Source organism: Leopardus geoffroyi, chromosome A1, assembly GCF_018350155.1.
Source record: "Leopardus geoffroyi isolate Oge1 chromosome A1, O.geoffroyi_Oge1_pat1.0, whole genome shotgun sequence".
NCBI classification, from domain to species: Eukaryota; Metazoa; Chordata; class Mammalia; order Carnivora; family Felidae; genus Leopardus; species Leopardus geoffroyi.
Window position 1 is genome coordinate 195,512,750 of NC_059326.1, and position 22,531 is coordinate 195,535,280.

The 22,531-nt window shown below is 43.1% G+C and overlaps 1 protein-coding gene across 2 annotated transcripts in view; it reads right to left on the minus strand.

Annotated features, from left to right (window-relative positions):
• The window catches only part of SLC36A1 (solute carrier family 36 member 1), a 62,345-nt gene that overhangs the window by 36,268 nt on the left and 3,546 nt on the right, over positions 1-22,531 (minus strand). For both annotated transcript variants that reach the window (XM_045436802.1, XM_045436813.1), the window contains 6 exons: positions 16,023-16,170; positions 8,568-8,658; positions 7,603-7,691; positions 7,057-7,152; positions 4,958-5,042; positions 4,319-4,537 (listed from right to left, as the gene is read on the minus strand). In XM_045436802.1, coding sequence (XP_045292758.1) covers positions 4,319-4,537; positions 4,958-5,042; positions 7,057-7,152; positions 7,603-7,691; positions 8,568-8,658; positions 16,023-16,165 — 723 coding nt within the window. In that variant the 5' untranslated portion in view covers positions 16,166-16,170. Of the gene's footprint in view, positions 1-4,318; positions 4,538-4,957; positions 5,043-7,056; positions 7,153-7,602; positions 7,692-8,567; positions 8,659-16,022; positions 16,171-22,531 lie in introns of those variants that run through there.

Genomic DNA, 22,531 nt, shown 5'->3' on the forward strand with positions numbered 1-22,531 from the left:
ATAATGCCACTACGTAAACACTCCACATGGATAAAGCTGCTTTTCTCTTTCTTTTAATTCTTATAAAACAGTTTGAACACCTGAAAAATTTTATGGATACACACATGATAGGAGTATTGGAACATTAGGGATAAAATGGCAAAAAAAATAAAAAGCATTTAAAATTATAGGCAGATGAAAACCATAGCACTTGTTAACTGCAGGTACAATGTACAGGTGTTGAAGCATGGAGGTGCAGACACAGAATCCTACCTGGCTCACCACTGAACAACGGCCCCCAGCGATGGAGCATCAAAGGAACAGGACTCAACACGGACAGGAGCTGTCCTTTCAGAATGTGGCTTTTGAAACCACGTGAATACACGGCTTAAATATAAGAATTGCTTTTTAAGCTGCCTTTATAATGTTTTTCGTGGCGCCTGTGTGGCTCAATCGGTTGAGCATCCGACTTCGGTTCAGGTCATGATCTCGTGGTCTGTGAGTTCAAGCCCCACGTCAGGCTCTGGGCTGACAGCTCAGAGCCTGGAGCCTCCTTCGGATTCTGTGTCTCACTCTCTCTCTGCCCCTCCCCACTCACGCTCTGTCTCCGTGTCAAAAATAAATAAACATTAAAAAAAAATTTTAAGCTGCCTTTATACTGTTTTAAAATTGATTTAACTATAGAGGTATTTAGACAAATATGGGGCATGCTCTAACAGTGTGACAGAATAGTACCAGTGAACAAAAGGAGATCTAACGTTAATCTCTATAATAGGCTTCTCTTTGAAAGTTTTCAAAGCAATTACACTATAGTTTCCCTAAAATATAATTTTAAAAATGCATTTTTTTTCCTTCCTGAACTTCTACTAAGAAATTGCTTAGATCTCTTTATAAGAAGTATTTCAGTACCTGGAATGAAGACAGACTAATAAATATTTTTGCTCTAGGATGAGACAAAGAGTGAAATTACAGTGCCTTGAAATTACTCCTGAGTCACAGTGTAACTTCTGGAAGCTTCCTGGAAACAGGAGCAATCTGTTGGTTAGTGGCTGACTGTTATCCAGGCTCATACATCAGATCTGGCTGAAGTATCAGAGAGGGAATTTCAGAATCCGTGTCTGGGGATACTGGTGTGAATGAGACCAGCAGAAGGAATTTATAATTTTCCATACTTAATAATTGCTACTGACTTAAGAGACCAACCACTTAAGTGGAAAATGTTTAGGGGCACCTGGGTGGCTCAGTCAGTTGTATCTGACTCCTGACTTCAGCTCAGGTCATGATCTCGCGGTTCATGAGTTCAAGCCCCACATCAGGCTCCGCACTGCTAGTGCTTGGAATTTTCTCTCTCTTCCCCTCTGTCTGCCCCTCCCTTGCTTGTGCATGTTCTCTCTCTCTCTCTCTCTCTCTCTCAAAGTAAACAAATAAACTTTTAAAAAAATGGAAAAAGTTTAACGTGCAAAGAAACATACAAATTAAAATCAGCTCATTATCGACATATTACCTCCTCGGTTCTATGATATTATTAATTTCAGTGATAACAGCTTCCTGAGAAAATGCTGTTAAATGTACATAAGGATTGCAAGATCTACTCCAATTTTGGAAATATCCTAACTATGAAAAACACTGCATCTCAGAATTAAGGAAATGCAGCGATAAAAACATTTACTGGGAGCCCCCTCCGGGGGAGGCCCTCTGCTCAGAACCATGCCATCTGTCATTCCAGGTGGTGAAGATATGGGGAAGCCTGCACAGGTGGAGGATCTCGGTCGGCTTCCAAGACAGTGTTTGCACGAGGAGCAAGCGCACTGGTCACACACGTTCGGGACCGCGGAAGGGTTCGGAAACCCTGGACAGCAGAAGACGCCAAGACAAGACAGCAGCAACACAGCCACAAAAACGACCCAAAGGGAGCATCTTGACCTATGCACATCAAAATGATGCTGCTCGACTCACAGCCACAGCACCGTTCTCCCAAGCCGCCCCAGCGCTGAGAGCACTGTGTGACCACACACGCCTCCTGGCTAAGCCCAGAGGCAGGCTCACACTCACGCTCAAGAAATTGGCGGGGCTGCCTCATCTGCAAGGGCAAGTTTGCTCTACGCACAGACAACGCTCTAAACGGACCCTGCCTTCCACTGGGGCGGAGACACTGTTGGAAGCCACGTTCCCATCCCGGCCCTCTGATCACGGCAACCACCGCAGTCCAACGACTAAATGCAGTGTGTGTGCACGTCTATGTGAGGTGGCCTCGCTCGCTTTAATGTCCACTGCGGTGTGTCCTAGGCACTGATTCAGATCTCTAATTACAACGTTAAATCATGCATTTATTTACCCTTCCTTGTTTTAACTTAATTTGCCAGAGGTAGAGAAGAAAACTCTCTGGAAATGGTCAATCATGCGTTCATGGGTCCTCCTTCCATGCTCATCAAAAATGGGACATATCCAGACAGCAGTTTATTTTGTTTTTAAAAAATAGTTCTGTGGAAGAAAAGTCAGTATCGGCCACCTATCTGACTCACTAAGACAGAAAAAAAACAGTAAATGCTCACTGAGTACAATGTTAATCTAAATTCATTATGTCATTTCCTCAGTAGAGGAAAACCTGTTTTACAATGTGCTGCTTTCCTAGAAACCGTATCAGTGAGTGACCTGGTCACTGTTAAGTAGACCGTGTGAAAATGAGTTAATGTTCACCTGTCAGATTGACTAATATTAAAAAGATTGATATGTCTAGTGATGGCTACTTACATACTATGGAAGGGAGCCTATATGAAATTGGTCAAAAGCTTTTGGAAAAAGCGACTTGGCAAAATAAAAATTCAAAAGTGCACACTCTTCAACAGCTACACCTCTAGAAAAATACCTTGGGGGAGTATTTCTACATGGCCACAAAAAGAAAGGCCTCAGAAAACTCACTGCCAGAATACTAAAGTAACACTAAAAAATTATAAACGACCTGACGGTCCACTGACTGGGGACTGGTTAAATAAACTAGGGCACATCTATTCTCTGAGATACTATGCAGCAATTAAAAAGGATGAGGTAAAACTATGTGTAACAACAGGGAAAGCTCCCTGCCACGCTGGTGCTGTCCTGGAAACAAAAAAGCAAAGTAGAGGAACAGCACATCTAATAATTTTTAAAATTAGGTTAAACACAAAACAAAACATTCTTTTTTTTATATATTTCTCTACGTACTAGACACAATTCAAACCAGGATACTGTCTGTGTTATGTGTAGATGCATTCACAGGACCTAGACGGAGACAGACCAATCACACACAGTGAGTCTCTGAAAGAGCCTCGGGGTGGAGACATGGTTTTCGATGCTTGTGTTGTCTGCATCTTAATGAGTATGCACTGATGAGTCCTTTGAGTAATTACATCTAAATACCTTTTTTTAAAGTTACGCTTTTATTCACCTGCTTTCATTCTCCTCTTTTTCTGGAGTGTTGGCAAAACACATTGTCTTGTCCATAGAGGGCCACACTGTTTGAGGGCACATTTTTCTCGCCTCGTCTTCTACCCATTTACATACACCTTCTCTTGCACTGCCCCACAGACCTGCCCCTGTGGGCTAGGCAAGGGGAAGCAATACTGGATTTATAATTTTGACAAATAAATATATAACTGGAGTGGTAAGGAATTACTTTATCTGAATATCACGTTACAGGGGCCCCTGGGTGGCTCAGTCGGTAAAGCGTCCGACTCTTGATTTCGGCTCAGGTCGTGATCTCACAGTTCGTGGGAGGAAGCCCCATGTTAGGCTCTGCGCTGACAGCACGGAGCCTGCTGGGGATTCTCTTTCTCCTTCTCTCTCTCCCCCTCCCCCTGCTTGTGCTCTCTCTCTTCTCTCTCTCAAAACAAACACGTAAAAATAAATAAATAAATAAATAAATATCGAGTTAGAGAAGTTGATTTTTCTTTTCATCTTAATATTTGTCTATTTTCCCATTACACGATGATCCATATATTAACTATCCAGTTGAGGAAAAGTGTAAACCAGTGATCTCAATAGGGGTGACTTGGCACGCGCATACCCACCCTCAGCACACTTTGCAATGTCTGGGGATATTTTTGGCTGGCCTAACTTGGGGAGTGGCTGCTACTAGCACCCGGTGGGTAGAGGCCAGGGATGCTGCTAAAATCCCACGATGCACAGGACAGTCCCCACGACAAAAAGCTTATCTGGCCCAAAATGTCAACAGTGCCAAAGTTGAGAACCTCTAATCGAAATATACCACACGTAAGTAACATATCCCCATTTATGTTCCACTTCCTTGTTTTGTGTGCTGCTTTGATTATATAACAGGCGGAGGGAGAGCCTGGGCTCTTACCTGGACAATGAACTGGTAGAGCATAACCAGGCTAACCAGCATGGTGATGTTGGCCAACAGAGAGAAGATGGACAGGGCTCGGAGGTTCCTGACAAAAACCAGCAGCACCAGGAAGGGCAGGAAGGTGAGCATGTAGAGTCGGGAGTCCATGGTGGGCGTCAGAATCACAGTCTCATTGTTGTGGCAGTTGTTGGTGGTCCCATTGGCCGCTTCGATCACCTAGAATGAGGGGAAGGAAAGCAACAGAAAAGTCTCTCAAATGACAGAGGCCGGTGGACCTCCCACCCAAAAGCGTTCCCAACTGGGGGCTCAGGAGGAAAACAACGCCATACAGGAGTCTGTGGCTGGTGAACCATCTTCAGAGATCTTCATAACTGTCATCAGCAACCCAACTGTCTGAGCTGGGTTTGAGCACATCTTATCTAAAGACAGGAGGATAGATAAGGTACCTGGAAGTTTCTCAGTGTCATAGGTCTTTAGACAGAATTACACAAAAGACACCGTTCTATATAATGTGTTAAACTCTTAATTCTTTTGTTGACCAAAACTGGCTTAGAAGGAATCCTAAACTCAAAATCCACTTATCTCTTGCCATTCTCTCTCTCTCTGTCTTTTTTTTTTTTTAAACCAGGGCCCTACCTGTTTAAAGTTGTCAGCCAGAAAGACAAAGTAGACACAGCAGAACCCCAGCTGCGTGACAATCAGGAAGAAGTCCACCAGGTGCCTGTAGATGGGGAAGGAAAGAATACAAACATCATGAGAATGAAAAGCAAGAGAGTCCCGGAGACAGAGGTGTTCCAACAGTGCTTCCTCCCAGGCCGTCACAGCCCCTTCCCACCAGGTGACAAGGATGAGGGTGCCCTGACAAAAGGAGAAACCGTGTGAGGTGCCACCAGTCTGGAGCTTTGGAGGAGGGTGAAGACGATGCTGAGGTCCCCTTCCTCTGTCTTCTCTAGAATGCTGCGTGGGGTCGGGTGATCCCGAGATCAGAATGGCTAGAGTGGAGCACACACCCCAGGACCAATGACCAGCCCTTGGCCTCCCCCTCCCCGCGGCCTGCCTATCCTGTCTCACACTGTTTGTTCTAAAGCTACAGGGAGCCCTCAGCATAAAAGCCCAGGAGGTGTAGCCCTTTACGCTCGCTTTCTATAATATGGATCTAAGAAACAGCCTACTCTCACATAAGTACACAGAAACAGATGTACCAAAACAGACGACTGATGGAAGCCCTGAACAACAGCTGGCAACAACCTAAAAGATCATCAAAAGGAAAATGAGTAAATGCAAGACCATTCTTAAATGGAGAGGTATACAGCAGGGAAAAAGAGTATGTTAAATCTATATGTGCTGATAGAGATAGGTCCAGGACCTTTAACTGAAACAACAAACAAACAAACAAACAAACAAAGAAAAAAACAGCTTCCAAATAGTACTTATAGTACTGTCAATTTGTGTAAAAAATGTTAAGAACATGTGTATGTTTGTATACATACAGAAAATGCCAAAAGTCTACCCAAGCAAGTGTAACCAATAGATACTTTTATTTTTCACTTTATGAACGTGTATCTTGGTCAAAAAAAAAAAAAAATTTACCACGAACAGACATTAATTTCATTAAAGAAAGGAAGGGAGGAAATAAGGAAGGAGGGAGGAGAAATGGGGAGAGAGAGAGAAAGAGAAACAGAGAGGAGAGGAGAGAGAAGAAAGGAGGGAAAGGGGTGGGGAGAAACAATCAGTCAACTACCAGCCAACCAAATAACCAATGGTGGCCACTTGGCACGATGGCTTCTCCCAGTCACAGAAAATGAGTCTGCTAAAAGAATCGCAAAATAAACCTGTATCACAGGAGGAAGCTATGTGTGAAACTATAAAACCTCCCTATGAACACAAAAAGGGAGTTTTCCTGGAGAACATAGATTTAATGCAGTTCCATTTAAAACGAATTTAAAGGATTCAGCCTTTGATGTCAACTCTCTACTTCTAAATATACCATTTCCTCAAACAGGAAACAAAAATTAGAATATTTCTCTCCAGGCATCTGGAAACTTACCCTAAGGAGAAATTTCCAAACACTCCCCGCCCCCCTCCCCCCTTGAAATGTCTCTTTCCCCAACAAACCCATTTGTTCTAGCTCAGCTCATCTCTTCCTTAAAGCCTTCCTTCTCCTGCCCGGTGCCCTGCCCTTAAAGCACCTATCATGTGCACTTTGCATCTGGCACAGGTAACCGTCCTTAAATCTCCTCCCCGTCTGAGCCCCTAGGGTGCGCTTCTAGCTTCTGACACTTTTTCTACAGGTATAGACTATTCCTGATCTCTTGTCCTTGAGCCTTCCACATATCCTTCTCCTTACAGAGACTACAAGTCTGCAAAGGGCCAGGACCACACTATTCACCCCAGGGGGACCCCCTCCCTGTATCGAGAATTATTCTGCATGACTTATAAGAGAGTGTTTAAATATCTTTACTGAACAAATGAGTGAATAAAAAATAATCACTGGTCATAGACTGCCAAAGCTGGGAACAGCCAGGTTGGCCAATAAGGAAACTGAGGACCAGAGAAGAAAGGGGTCCCACAGCCAAGGTCACCAGATGACTGCAGGCAGAGTTGAGCTAGGAGCCAAATCCACTGACCCAAACAATGCTCTTTCCACTGCTTATACCGTGTGCCGCGTCCCACTCCCTGTCGGAGGGCCTCCACTCTGCGAGGCCACAGCTGCAATGAAGGAGGGAAGTGGTTACCTTCCCCAGTGCGCGTGGTTCCGGAGCCAGGAGCTGGGGCTGGATTCCAGTCCGTACATCACTGTGTCCCCATAGTCCACAAAGGGCTTGTTCAGTCTGGGAGGAGAGGGAGAGAGGAAGGGCAGAGTGTGTGGGTTCAACAAAGTGACAGAACACAGGTAGCTCCCTGAGACCTGGGCCAGTTCCCCACCTGTCACCCTGGAGAAACTACTGAGTCCTGCGTCTAATGCTTTCAAGGATCAGAAGTGTTAAATCAACAGGTCAGTTACTTCCATATAATTACCGACCATCTGGCAGAACCATTTCAGTGGGGTAAATACTACGAAGCACATAAAATGAGAATGCGGTCTCTGTCCACTGGACACAAGCAAATACAACAGATGACAACAAACTGAAGAAGAACACAAAAATAACCAGGGGAAGGGAGCTCTGCAATAATCAGCAGCCACCTGCAGCTAGCGCAGAGAATTTGGAGTGGCCTAAGTCCTCTCTTTCAGTGCGGCTAACAGAATCCCAAAGGACAACTTAGCATATCAGAGCGCTCACCTGCGGCAGAAGTGGTGAGCACATTTCACCAGGATACCCATGCAGTGCACAGCCACGATGCCTATCACCAGCAGGCTGAGGGGACCCATCTGGGGACAGGTGTTGCGGGCAAGAGAGAGAGAGAGACAAGCAGGTAGAATTAGGAGTGAACCCAATGGAGAGTGGATTTGCAAATGATCAAAACACTACTAAGGCACCTTCCAGTGACAGAACATCTGGCACAACGTTTGAGATAGGAATGTGATCGTGGGGGTTAGCTCGGGGAGAAGGGCATGATCTGAACCTTAGCATGCTTTCAAAAGAGTTAACCTCATGGAGAAGAATGACACAGCATAAGGCTGTTCCAAAACAGCTTCAATTCAGCCGAACAGAAGGCTCCTATGTTCTGGGAAGAAGAGACAGGGAAGGGGTGGAGGGAAGGGGAAAGGTCTCGTTAGGGCAACGCCAGATCAGGAAAAGATGCCCTTAGCTAAGGGCAATCCACATCTCTGAGCTAGCTCCAACTCTAAGAGAAACCAAATGGCTTTAGATTGCAGTCTGTAGGGGATGAATCATAACAGAAAAAGTAAAATTCTCAGCGTTGGCCTCCTAGGAGTGGGACGTGGAAGGACGGTGGAAGAAACCAACAGACTTCTGTTACAAATCCATTACTTAATATTATTGACAGAAACTCCCTGAGACATTTTAAGTACATCCTCCTCACCCCAGAGTACTACATGAGGGCAAGAATCTTTCTCTTTTTTATTCACTGATAACGCTCAGAACCCAGAACAATGTCAAGCACACACAAGGCCCTAAATAAATATGTTTAAGTGAACGAACACCTGAATTTTGCTCTTTCTCAGCTGAATTAAAGAGAAAAGCTTTTCATTTTTAAGTGTTTTAAATGAAGCAAATTTAAAAAAACACACACACCATCTCCTAAAATTTGTCATGATACTCCCCCTGCCAATGCAGATCCTTACCAAGATGCCTGCATTCTTCACTGCCAGAGGCAGCCCCAGGAGGCCAGTGCCAATGTTGCCTTTTAGCAAGTGGACCAAAGTCTGGAACCATCTGAAGGGGAAAGAAGGTAGACAAGGGCATGTTAACAATAATGACAGCTAACATTTACTAAACATGTAGCCCTGTGCTAAACACTTTCATGCATTATCTCATTCAATGTCTACAACAACCCTATGAGATAGATGTTAACTTTGTTTTATGGATGAGGAAGACACTTGCTCAAGGTCATATACCTAATAAAGAGTTCAGCCAGGATTCAAACCCAGGCAGTCTGACCCACAAGCCCTCCCCTTGCCTCTGTGCTATGAGCTCCATTCCCTGTGGGATCTCCAAGAACCCCATCTCTATGGCAAATTAGACCAGAGGGACACCACGGCTCTCTGTAGATGCTTTATCTTTTCCTAGTGGGTCTGGTCTGGGTTTCACCATAACTGCCCACTACAGAGACTCGTATCCAAAACCGCAATGGAGGATGACAAGTATTCAGTGTGAAGGACAAGACACTGGTGTAAGAGAAAAACGAGGGATATAAAAAACAGAAGCCCAGAACCCTTAAAAGAAAACTGTATGCAAAGTGAACAGAGCAAAAGGAATATGGTACCACAAACGGCCAGTCCCTGGAATACTTCGTATTTAAAATTAAAAGTCGATGGGAATGCAAGCTCTGGAAAACAGTATGGAGGTTCCTCAAAAAACTAAAAAGAGAACTACCCTACGACCCAGCAATTGCACTACTAGGCATTTATCCACAGGATACAGGTGTGCTGTTTCGAAGGGACACATGCACCCCTATGTTTATAGCAGCACTCTCAACAATAGCCAAAATATGGAAAGAGCCCAAATGCCCATCAATGGATGAATGGATAAAGAAGATGTGGTATATATATATACAATGGAATGTCACTTGGCAATCAAAAAGAATGAAATCTTATCATTTGCAACTACGTGGATGGAACTGGAGAGTATTATGCGAAGTGAAATTAGTCAGAGAAAGACAAATATCATATGACTTCACTCATATGAGGACTTTAAGAGACAAAACAGATGAACATAAGAGAAGGGAAACAGGGGCGCCTGGGTGGCGCAGTCGGTTAAGCGTCCGACTTCAGCCAGGTCACGATCTCGCGGTCCGTGAGTTCGAGCCCCGCGTCAGGCTCTGGGCTGATGGCTCAGAGCCTGGAGCCTGTTTCCGATTCTGTGTCTCCCTCTCTCTCTGCCCCTCCCCCGTTCATGCTCTGTCTCTCTCTGTCCCAAAAAAAAATAAACATTGAAAAAAAAAAATTAAAAAAAAAAAAAAAAAAAAGAGAAGGGAAACAAAAATAATATAAAAACAGGGAGGGGGACAAACATAAGAGACTCACATATATGGAGAACAAACTGAGGGGTACTGGAGGGGCTGTGGGAGGGGGGATGGGCTAAATGGGTTAAGGGGCACTAAGGAATCCACTCCTGCAATCATTGTTGCACTCTATGCTAGCTAATTGGGATGTAAATTATAAAAAAATTAAAATAAAATAAAAGAATTTGCATTTTGAAAAATAAATAAATAAATAAATAAATAAATAATAAAATTAAAAGTCGGATTGGAGAAGCCCTCTTCAAACGTCACCTAGTTCATCATTCTGCCTTGAGGACAGATTTCCCCCTCACCTATTATAGACTGTCCATCTCACGCTGTGATTATAAAGCCTATCCTGCACCCTCATTCATTTTTTCACCCAGCAAATACCTTCTGTTCTGTGTAAAACATTGTGCTCATACTGTGGTAGAAAGAAGTATGAATCAGATACGGACCTGGACCTCGGTCTCTAGAAATTAATAATGTTTCAATGAAAAAATAAGGCAGATACATTAATAACCACCCAGGCAGAGAGACGCCTTCTTTTTTTTTTTTTTTTTTTTTTTTTAAATTTTTTTTTTCAACGTTTATTTATTTTTGGGACAGAGAGAGACAGAGCATGAACGGGGGAGGGGCAGAGAGAGAGGGAGACACAGAATCGGAAACAGGCTCCAGGCTCTGAGCCATCAGCCCAGAGCCCGACGCGGGGCTCGAACTCCCAGACCGCGAGATCGTGACCTGGCTGAAGTCGGACGCTTAACCGACTGCGCCACCCAGGCGCCCCGAGAGACGCCTTCTTAAGATGTGCCCGGGAACAGTGTTCAGGGAGGGGGAGGCAGGTGAGGGTCCCAGAGTGGAGATCTGAGCTGAGTCCGGGAGGACAGGCAGAGCTTGCAAGGGTGCCCCTGGGGAAGAAAGGCCTGGAAATACAAAGCTAGAGAGAGACACGGGGCATCAGCACAGAGGAGTGTGTTTCCTCAAGGACTGACAGCAGAAGAATGTCCTCATCTGCCATATTTTCTATCCCGCTACCTCCACAAGGATACAAAACAGGTCAAATATAGCCATCGCTTTGCCCCCGATACATAGACCCACTCAGGATTTGGCCTCTGGCACCGTCTGGAAATTCTTCCGCACAAATACCCTAAATCCCTCCTAAATGATGTTTCCATATATTTCTTCAAACCAGCAATTCAGAAGAAACCAAAAGCAAATAACATATGTTCACTCGTAAAGACCATAATAAATATGACCTATCTCTACTCTCTGGAATGGAATTTTACTTTTGGTAACCTTTTTCCTTCTACCTCTAGGAAGAAGACCTCTCGACCTGCCTACTGTCCCCAAGTTTTTCAGGAAAGATCAAGAAAATGTCTTTGAATCTAAATGAGAAGAGGCTGAGCACTCTCCCGGACTATCCTGAGGAAACAGCCTAAGGACCACACGAGTACAGGGGTGACTGCTTAATTATCAGCAGCCAGGGACCAGAAGATTATAAGCAGGATGATAAGTGAAGCAAATGTCTACCTTAGCAAATGTTTAATCCACTCAAGGCAAAGGTAAGCATTGTAGCAGACCCACCTGCCTACCAGAGGCCTCCCCAAAATGCCTCTGAGCTGGGTTTTGTGGGAGACCAGGTCCCTATTAGCCCTGGTTCTGCCAGTAACTCTATACAATTCCCTTCCCTTGTCTGGACCTTAGTCTCAGCTGTAGAGTGAGGGGACTGGATAGGACAGCATCCTTTCCAAGGTCTCTTTAGCTCCGAAACACCAAGATTCTAAGCAACTGGCCAACATTACTCTCTTTAATCAATGGCCCCAAGCTGAGATTACCCAAAACCATGAGTATCACAAAATCAACTCCATGGACTGCAAAGTCTTAACTATGGGGAGTACAGGGAGGAAACCTTGCAAATCTCTGTAGTTCAGTTTATGTTCCAGATCAGTAGTTCTTAACACCTTTTGGTCTCAGGAACCCTATATATACTTAAAAAGTATTAAGGATACCAAATAGCTTTTGATTATATGGATTATGTCTGCTGATATATATTACAAATTAAAATTGGGAAATTTAAAAATATGTATTGATTAATTAATTAAAATAACATGTTAATAAAATAAGTAAATTCTATTTTAAATTAATTTACTTAAAATTAAGTTAATTTAAAAATAAAATTATATATTAATATAAATAACAGATTTTTAAATTTATTTTTTCTTTTCTTTTTTTATTTGAGGGAGAGAGAGAGAGTGTGTGCAAGCAGAAGGGCAGAGGTAGAGGGAGGGAGAGAATCAAGCAGGTTCTACGCTTAGCATGGAGCCCAACTGGAGGCTCCGTCCCATGACCATGAGATCATGACCTGAGCTGAAAGCAACTTAACCAACTAAGGCACCCAGGCGTCGCTATACATAACAGATTTTTTTTTAATGAAAAGTAATTCTATTTTCCAAAACGAAGACTGGTACTAATTTATGGGTTTTTTTGCAAACTTCTTTAATGTCTTGCTTGATAGCTTCACTATCTACTTCTGCATTAAATCTGTTGTGATATGTTGTTTTGGTTGAAGTACACGAAGAAAATCTGTCCTCACAAAGACATGCAGTTGGAATGTGTTTTAGTAATCTCTTTAGATGATTATGGTAGTTTTCCTTTGATACTTGACATGTAGTTGTTTCTTAGAAGTTAGTTACAACATGGAGTCTGGCCTTTTCAAGATCCTATCAGATCAAAATCTACTGGTGATCTTGCCCTTTGCATGAATCTTTCACCCACGCGCAGTTTTCTAATATCAGGCTGGCCATTTAGAAGATACTGGTTCCCTGAGTTATGCAGATCTTCCAAGCACTGGCACATTTCACTACACAGTATCAGAAAAACTCATATTTATTAATATCACTGAAGTTTTTTTTTTTTTAAGGGAGAGAGCGAGCACAAGTTGGGGAGAGGTGCAGAGGGGGAGAGAGAATCTTAAGCAGGCTCCATACTCAGGATGGAGCCTCACATGGTGGGGGGGGGGGGGGATCAATCATACGACCCTGGGATCATCAACTGAGCCGAAATCAAGAGTCCGATGCTCAACCAACTGAGCCACCCAGGCACCCTACTAGTCTTTAAGTAGAGGGAAGCTGTCAAGGTCAGTGTTGGATACCAGGTTTTTTTCTAGTTTTGCTTGAAAACTTAAATTTTATTATGGACCACAAATACCATTGTTTTTCATGAGGTTATGGTCTCATTATTTTCATTTTCAAGAAAATGTTTGCCAAGTCCTCAGGCCTGAATAACCTACAGCTTGTTAGTTCTTCCTAGCAAAAATAGTGTTCTACAAAAAAACAAAAAAAACAAAAAAACAAAACCCCAAGCAGCTAGTTCAGAGGTAGCTGAGTTCAGTAACTCAATCACTCAAGGTCTTGTCCTTGAGACAGGTGTCATACTTTGGTATGCAACAGAGGTATTTCACATGTACTTCCCATTTTGTCACGCAGATTATTAAACCTGCACTGAAGGATTAAGTAATAAAATGAGTAATTTGCCTGCTTCATCAAGGACCTGCTTACGTGAAACTGGCTTATTCTTTGTACACGTGTGGCACAGAAAAATACGATGACTGGCATAAGTTGGTAGTATTGCCTTGATTTATGCTAACGCACCAGCAATTTTACCCGCTACTGCTGCTGAACCATCAGTGTAAATGTCAACACAGTGAAAAGGCAAATAACATGTTAGCATTATTATGAAAATAGTTTCAGTCTCACAGACTTCTTGAAATGGTCTTGGGAACCCCAGAGAGTCACACTTTGCAAACAGCTGTTCTAGATAACCTAGAACAGTCAACTGGTTTCTCAGCCTGCCAGCCTGGGGGAAAAGGACCCAAGCTCAACCAACAGCTGGTATAATGTAACTCAACAGAGCAACAAGAAGAAAAATGCCCAACAGAGTAAAATGAGGCTGTTGTCAAAGCAGTCAACGGCTTGGCAACACCAAATGTTAGGAAATAATCTCACTAAACACACCATTATGGAAGTGTCTGGGGTTCCGATCTGCACCCCTGATTAGGGATTTTTCTTGAGCCCTTAACCCTTAGAAGAGCCAGGTATATGCAAGCATGTACTTTATTCCTTGCATTTTGTTCCTTGTACTTTGTTCCATGTTCTTTGCTCCTGGACAAAGCAAATAACAGGGTGGGGCAAGGCACAGTAGACAAGGACTCCAGCTCAAGGGCTTGTCTCTAACACCCTGATATGTGAGAGATCCACCTGAGCTAATGAGGTCTCCTGAATCAGCTTATATCTTAATGACACCTGGCATGCTTTCTACACCTAAATGCTCAGGTGGATCCAGCCTGAGTAACCAGCTGGTTACTCAACCAACCCTCTCAGTCCCAAGGGAGTACTTTTCCCTCTACCATTTGTGATACTGGACATCACTTGCAGATGGGCATTCCTGGTCACCTACCCTATAGCACAGTATCAGGGCAGGATAGGCCCTCACAACAAAGTATACCCAGGAAAACATCCCAGTACAAGCCCAAGGAAGGTATCTCCTGATTTTCTCAATTTCTAAAAAGCAAGGAGAAATAGTTTTGGGTTGATACTAGTTACAACGCAATGTGAAAAAAAAGATATTCAGAATAGCTAACGGGCACACATAACTTTCAATACATACAAAACTTGTGAGCTACCATCCTGAAGTTGCTAGTGGTTGGTTTGGAACTTCAGGGAGGTCCCTTTAAAAATGAAAATCTAGACCCCATATGACAAGCATTACACAGACAAGCTGATGCCTGATAACAAGAGCAAAAACTGGAAGAGAAACTATAGAGAGAGAAGCTTGGAAAAACAATTGCACAACGCGTATGACTTCTGAAGGGAAGCTATCACATGTCAATGGCTGCATTTGGAGCTCCTTCTGCCTGGGGGGAAGCCAGCTGGGAGGATAGGTTAGGGAAAAGAGGGCAAAGATGGTCCTCACTGCTGCCAGTTGTTCTCTGCACAATCTTTCCCATCAGCTAGCAGCACTGCAAGGAAATGGGAGAATCTACAAAAGCATGCCACATGAGACATAAGCTATAGAGACTGAATCTTTAGGAGCAGAAATCACCTAGTGGTAATGTGGACAGACCATATCTTCTGGTTCTATCCCAAGAGAAAATGCCCTGCCCCAGGAGAGCCTGCAGCCAAAGGGAGCTTCACCAGTAATGACCTCCAAGAGAAGCTTCAAGAGCCTCCTTGGGCAGTCACATGGGACAAGTCTAGCACATAAAGGATCCCTCAGTTAAGTCACACCCAACCCACAAAGGAACACAGAAAGGGTAACAGCTAAGCTTGAGGAATAAACAGAAGGGGTCAAAAAAGATGGAGAAAACATCAGGGGCATACTTGAGGTTCAGTACTGAGTATGAAAACTCAGTGGGGTAGAAAACCCTCTTCTGAACCTTCTAATTCAAGTGGGTAAGCACCAAACAGTCAGCATACCTTCACAGTGGGGTCCTCAACCTTCTCTTACATTTGGAGAAACTGAGGCCCAGAGAGGGCACTCAGATGAGCCTTGGGATTCAGTTTCCAGGAATAAAACTCAAGCCCTCCCTAGGCAATGCAAAGCAGACCTCCTTTTCCCAACCTCTTGAATTTTTTAAATGCAGGAGAAATTATTCCTTCCTCCCTCTTACCACTTCTTCAACCAAATGAACTGGTTGTTTCATGATGGGGACAGAAGTCTGGGCAAGACTCTGCAAAGGAAGCTTCCAATTGAGCCTAGAGGTATTTGAGGTTCTAAGACAGATGACCCGTGCTTCTGAATTAAGAGAACGTTCTCTCTAGAAGTTTCTCTTACATTCAGCACCAGCGTTCGGGGACCAACGCAGCTGAAAGGAGCAAAGAATATAAAACAGATGGGAAGGTGGCTGGCAAGGAACTCAAATCTCAGCACTGTTACTCACCCAGTCTCTTTATATCTTCCTTCCATCTGTAAAGTGGGGAACTGATAAAAATGGGGGAGCAAAAATACCTCTAAGGGAGACTACATTATGAATACAGAATGTAGAAACATGAATCCCACCCAGGAGGGTAAAGAAACTTACGTTGTGCTGTTGCTTTCCCCAAACCGCTGGTAAGAGCCAGGGGAAGAGAAGTTGTTTAGGCCTTCCGATGGGCTCTCCTCTGGGCTCACGTCCGTGGAGCTGTAGTCATTGTAATCCTCGTTCCGAAGTCTCTGCGTGGACATGGTAGCTGGAGGGACAGGGTCAGCGCTAAGACCTCCAGAGGCCGGGGCCTTTAGCTCCAAGCCTGTGGTGGGCTCTGGGGCAGGAGCAGCCATGGTCACAACAGCTCAGTGACAGCTGCACTATGAATTAAGTACAGTGACAGTGCCTGATACCAAGGGAAATGGAAAAAGTGCAAAGTACACATGGGCGGGCTGAGCTCACTCAGCTTCTGTCTCCCAACCTTTCCAGTTAGTGCCCCACTCATAAATTTCTAAATTTGCCACCGCATACCTGGACAGAGCAAAGGTGAGGCACTGCCCGGGATGGGTGGGTAAGATGCAGACAGGTGCTTCCAGGAAGCCTTCCCCGTTCCTTAGGTTGGGAGTAACTATCCCCTCCTTTGAGCTAATTTCTTTGAACCTTGAACAACAGTTATATCGTATCTCTGCCCATCTTCCCCAGGAGCAAGCTCTCAGAGGATGGGAAACTGAATATCCCTCACTGCATCTTATTTTTCTTCTGCGTGCATTAGAAAAAGGACTCTGTTGCGTTCAAGGAACCCCCTCCAAATCATCCAAGTCTGCTCAGATTCCCCACCAGGTTCCAGAGCCACAGCTGACTTCCTCTCCCTCTCCACCATGACCTCTGGCCCGGCCTGTACTTTTTGGAGGTCACCAGCGACCCCCATCCCCTTTTCTTGCAACCAGCCTGAGATGCAAGCAGCTCAGAGGAAGAGCAGGAGCATGAGAGGGCTCTCCATTGGCCCTCATCTCAAGACCTCCCCTCCACAACTCCCCTTGTTGTTATTGTTACGGATTTGCCAACGTTTTAAAGATGGTGAAAGAAAAAACCCTTTCTGTTGTGTGTTGGGGAAAGATGGCGAGGGTATCGTCCCCAGGGTGGATTTTCTCAGTAATGCTACTACAGAAAAGAGAAGAACAACGACTCCTCTGAGCTACACCAGAAGGATACATTTGGGCAGTGCCAGAAGCCTCCAGAATCCTAGGCGCTACACTAAAAGAGCCCTCAGAGGTCGCTCCACAAACTGAGCTTTTGACAGATGCAGAATCAATCCCAGAACGATGAAGGAAACTGTCTGCTACAGCCAGGTAGCAGCAAAGCAGGAAACGTATATTGTGCTGCCCTGCCCGAACCTGGAAACATCTACTGAATGCACTGCCACTGGCAATGAGGGAATATTACAATGAAAGGAAGCCAACTTCCTGCCCTCCAAGAATCTGCAATCGAGTGAGGAAAGGAAGGTACACGTACATTAAAGATTACAAATAAAAATCCTTCTGACACTGGCAGACTGGCATACCTGCCTCCCTGTGAGTGGGCTCTTCCCCAGCCTAAGCCCCGGAGCCTGACATGCTGTCTCAGATACCTGGTAAGGAGACAGGAATGACGGGCATCACGATACCATCTTGCCTAGCCCCCAACACTAGCTGCCAGAGGACAGCTCTGTGCTGAGTGTTCCCACAGGTCAAGTCCCAGGGGACTCTTCGGAAACTGGCCCTACTCTGGCACCTAAGAGATCCAGGGTGATCTCATTTTCTCCCAAGTGTAATGGAGAGAGGACCCACATAACCCCACAAGGAAAGCGCCTGGCAGAAAGCCAGTAAGGGCTGTGGAAGTCTCCCAGAGGATCCTGCCCAGCTTCACCACTAGGGCGACTTTGTTAAATACCTAAGAGGGCATCATTTACTCACATGCCAGAGGGATTCAAAGAAGTCTTCTAGTTCTAGGGCAATTAAACTCATAAGAGGATCAGGGGGAGAAAATCTATAAAATATCTTAACACGACAGTTGAAAGCTGCTATTTAGGCAAGAGCTAATAGGTCAGGTTCTATGTATGGCAGAAGGCCTGGGTTCTAAGCCTGCCTCTCTCGCCAGTTTCCTTACTAACTTGGAACAATTCTTTTATCCCAAATGTGCAGAAAGGGGTAGAGGGCAGTGAACTGAAAGATCTGTCAGCTTCTCTCTAGCTCCAGTATTCCAAAAATCAACTAATTATTTATGCAAACAGAAGAGAATTTCTTTTCCAACATACCAAGTGTCTGAGGAATAGAGCCATCCAGGTGACTCATGCATATTACTGAGGGAGAAGGGACAGAATACGGGGACTGACAAATCCCCCTACTCCTCCCCAACAACCAGGAAACTACTCTATTGATTACTTGGCACAGATGCTCAATTTATTTCAAATACTGCAAAGAGGTGTCTTTATGTTGTATATAAAAACTGAAGTTACCCACAGCACAATATTGGTAAGAAACTGCTCAAAAAAAGAAGCTGAAATCTATAGATCTGAAGTCTGAGAAACAACCACAGCTCATGGGAGATGTGGCCTGGCCACTGCATGCATGCTGAAAAGAAAAAATTAACACTATTTACGGGTTTTAGCTGATGATCAGCTCAACAGAAGTCAACGATTTAATAACAGATGCCAAATAAGCTAATTCTACGTTGCACTAGGATGAGAGAGAACCCCTGGTAGTCGACAGCACTGTTTTTGCCACGCACGATATTCTGTTCCAGGCAGTACACTATAAACAATGCTAAACTGTGGTATAGTGAGAGCTCACCACCAACAGGAGGAGGGAGTGGAAAACACCTAAATGAGGAACGACTAGAAGCAATGAGAAAGTTCAACCTGGAGAACTAGCAACTTGGGAGGTATAAAAACTGCTTCCAAAAGCTGTCCTATGGGTAACACTTGTCCTGTGGGACCTCAAAGATGAGTCAGAAAGAGGGTCAGGAGGTGGGAAGTAGAGGGAGGCAGGCCTGTGGCTAGACATAAGGAAGAGCCTTTATCAGAAGGAGTTGTCCAATGGAACAGACTGCTCTGGGAGACAATGTGTTCCCCACCCCTGGGAAAGTCCAAGCAGAAGACCTTTCTCAGAGTGGTGAAGGAGGGGTCCAAGCGCTCTAGAGGGTGCGGGCAATCACTCCTCGGAGTTCCTTCTATCACTCTTTCTGGCCATCAAGGCAGCCTCCTCTTGCTCTCTAGCTGTCCACACTGAGTGCTAGCCTCCAAGGCCACCCTGCCTCTGGGCTCCCTTTGATGAAACCTGGTTTCCAAGTCTATTGTGCAACTGAGATTTCTGCCCTGTGGGAGATTTTAATAGCACCTGTTAACTGTTTAAATGAGGGGCAAAATATGTGAGAATTCAAGACAAGCTTGTCCTTTATTTTAGGCTCTTGAGGACAAAGAAGAGAGTTTATACATTATGTGTGGCCCATCAACACAAACTCAAAATCTTCATCAGATACTTAGACCCAAAACGGTGAACACTACAAACTAAGAAAAGTCTACACGTGCGGTGGGAAAAAATTTTTTTCTTTAAATATACATTCAACCAAAATTGCAGTGAAATATCAACTATCTGTATAATCTTAATAAATTTTACTTTTTTTTCCTTACATAAACTATTTTTTAGTTAGCAATATTCTCATTATTTGAAGGTTTTCCCCCACTTATTTCATATCTACTATTCCCTGAATCCGTAAAGTACACACACTAATGATGTGTAGTTGCAATATAACAGTCCATCATTATATTGATATAATAATTTGCTCCGCTAGCTCCCAACTGTTGGATATGAAGCTTATGCTTTCTTTCTTTTTTAAATCTCTTCCATCACATCTAATAGGAATTCATACACATAGGTTTTTTTAATTTTGGAGATACGCTTTTGGGGTAAAACTAGGTGAATACACTCATTTTTATGGTCCTTGCCACACAAATGATTGAACTAACCTATAGTGTCACTAGGAATATGACTGTCTCTTCATAACTCTGCCAATGTTGGCTTTTATCATTTTTGTTCTTTTAAATGGATGGGTGGTCCCTTGTACTTGTTTTATTTTACATTTCTCTGATTTCCAGAAAAATAAAAACTGAGCATCTTTCATCCACCTATCGGCCTCATAGTAAGTCACTTTTGAAAATATGAAAATGTTCTCAAAATAACCAAATAAGAGTTTACTGGTTGGTTTCTATTCCAAATTCAGTACAATAAACAAGGCCAATTCCAACAAAGGAAGGAGAGTCCACCTATACATATCTATAGCTCTTCTTTGGGGCCTATGGGAAGGTAGGGGAGGGAACAAAAGGGAATGAAGGGATGGAGAGACAGTACTAAAGTGTTATTTATTTAGCTTCATTATCAAAAACTGAATAATACCTTTATGGGTGCCTTGTAAACACATAAAAATTATCCACTAAAAACTAGGACAATTAATAAGTTCAGCAAATTTGCACGATACAAGGTCAATATACAAAAACTAGTTGTATTTCTATGCAACTGTAAGGAACAATCTGAAAATTAAGTTGAGAAAACAGTTCCGTTTACAATAGCATCAAAAAGAATAAAATTCTTAGGAATGAATTTAAACCAAGTAGGTATAAGGGTTGTACATGAGAACTATAAAATATTGTTAAAAGAAGTTAAAGGCCTAAAAAATTGAAAAAACATCCCAATGTTTACGGTTTAGAAGATTCAATGTTGTTAATATGGCAATATTTCCTAAACCGATCTGCAGATTCAGTGAAGTCCCTATCAAAATCCTAGTTGCCTTTTTGCAGAAATTGACAAGCTGATTCTAAAATTCATATGGAAATCCAAAAGGCTCAGATTAGCCAAAACAATTTTGAAAAAGAAGAACAAAGTTGGAGGACTTCCCAATTTCAAAACTCAGTACAAAGCTACAGTAATCAAGACAATATGGTACTGGCATAGGATAGACATACAGATCAATGGAACAGAACTGAGAGTCCAGAAAGGAACCCTCACATCTATGGTCAATTGATTTTTGACAGGGTGCCAAGATAAGTCAATGGAGAAAGAATCATCTTTTCAACAAATCGTGCTGGGACTACTGGATATCCACACTGGAACTCTACCTCACACCATACGTACAAATTAACTCAAAATGGATCAAAGACCTAAACACAGGAGTGAATACTATAAAACTCTTAGAAGAAAACATAAGTGTAAATCTTCATGACCTCAGATGAGGTAGTGGTTTCTACATATGACAGCAAAATCACAAGCAAAAAATAATTGGTAAATTAGACATTATCAAAATTAAAAAACATTTGTGCCTCAAAGGACACCATCAAGAAAGTGAAAAACAAGCCACACGGTGGGAGAAAACTTCTGCAAATCATATTTCTGATCAGAGACTTAAATCCAGAAAATACAAACACTGTTACAACTCAATAATAAAAAGACAATACAATTAAAAAATAGGCGGGGCGCCTGGGTGGCGCAGTCGGTTAAGCGTCCGACTTCAGCCAGGTCACGATCTCGCGGTCCGTGAGTTCGAGCCCTGCGTCAGGCTCTGGGCTGATGGCTCAGAGCCTGGAGCCTGTTTCCGATTCTGTGTCTCCCTCTCTCTCTGACCCTCCCCCGTTCATGCTCTGTCTCTCTCTGTCCCAAAAATAAAATAATAAAAAATAAAAAAATAAAATAAAAAAAAAACGTTGAAAAAAAATAAAAAATAGGCAAAGCATCTGAATAACTATTTTGCCAAAGAGGTGGAAATGGCCAATACCACCTGAAAAGATACTCAATATCACTAGCCACCAGGTAAATGCAAATCAAAAACCACAATGAGATACTACTTCACACCCACCAAGATGGCTAAAATCAAAGACAGATAATAATAAATACTGGTGAAGCTGTGGAGAAACTGGAATCCTCTAACACAGTTGGTGGGAATGTGAGATGGTGTAGCTACTTTGGACAAAAGTCTCACGGTTCCTCAAAAGGCTAAATGACCCAGTAATTCTACTCCTAGGTAGAAATGAAATGAAAATGTACGTCCACAGAAAAACTCGTACACAAATGGTGATCCCAGTATTATTCCTAATAGCCAAATGTGAAAATAAACCGGAAGAATGGATAAATGAAATGTGCTGTATCCATACAATACTACTTAGCAATAAAAATAAATTAAATACTGACATAATACAAAATACGAAAATAAATTAAGTACTGACAAATACATGTGACAACATGGGTGAACCCTAAAAACATTCTAGTTGAAAAAAGTCAGTCACAGAGCACCATATATTATATGATTTTGTTCATATGAAAGTCATAGAACAGAAAATAGATTATTAGTTGCCTACGGTTTAGGGTAGGGAGTTAGAGAAATTAGCAGTGACACCTAAGGGACAGAGTTTCTTTTGGAGTGATGAAAATGCTCTAAAATTGATTTTATGCACATCTCTGTGAATATACTAAAAGCCAGTGAATTGTACACTTTAAATGGCTGAAGTATATCCCATGCCATTTGAATTATATCTCAATAAAACTCCTTTAAAAAACCAAACAGATTTCTGACCCCAGTCCGATTCAACATGAACAGTTTAT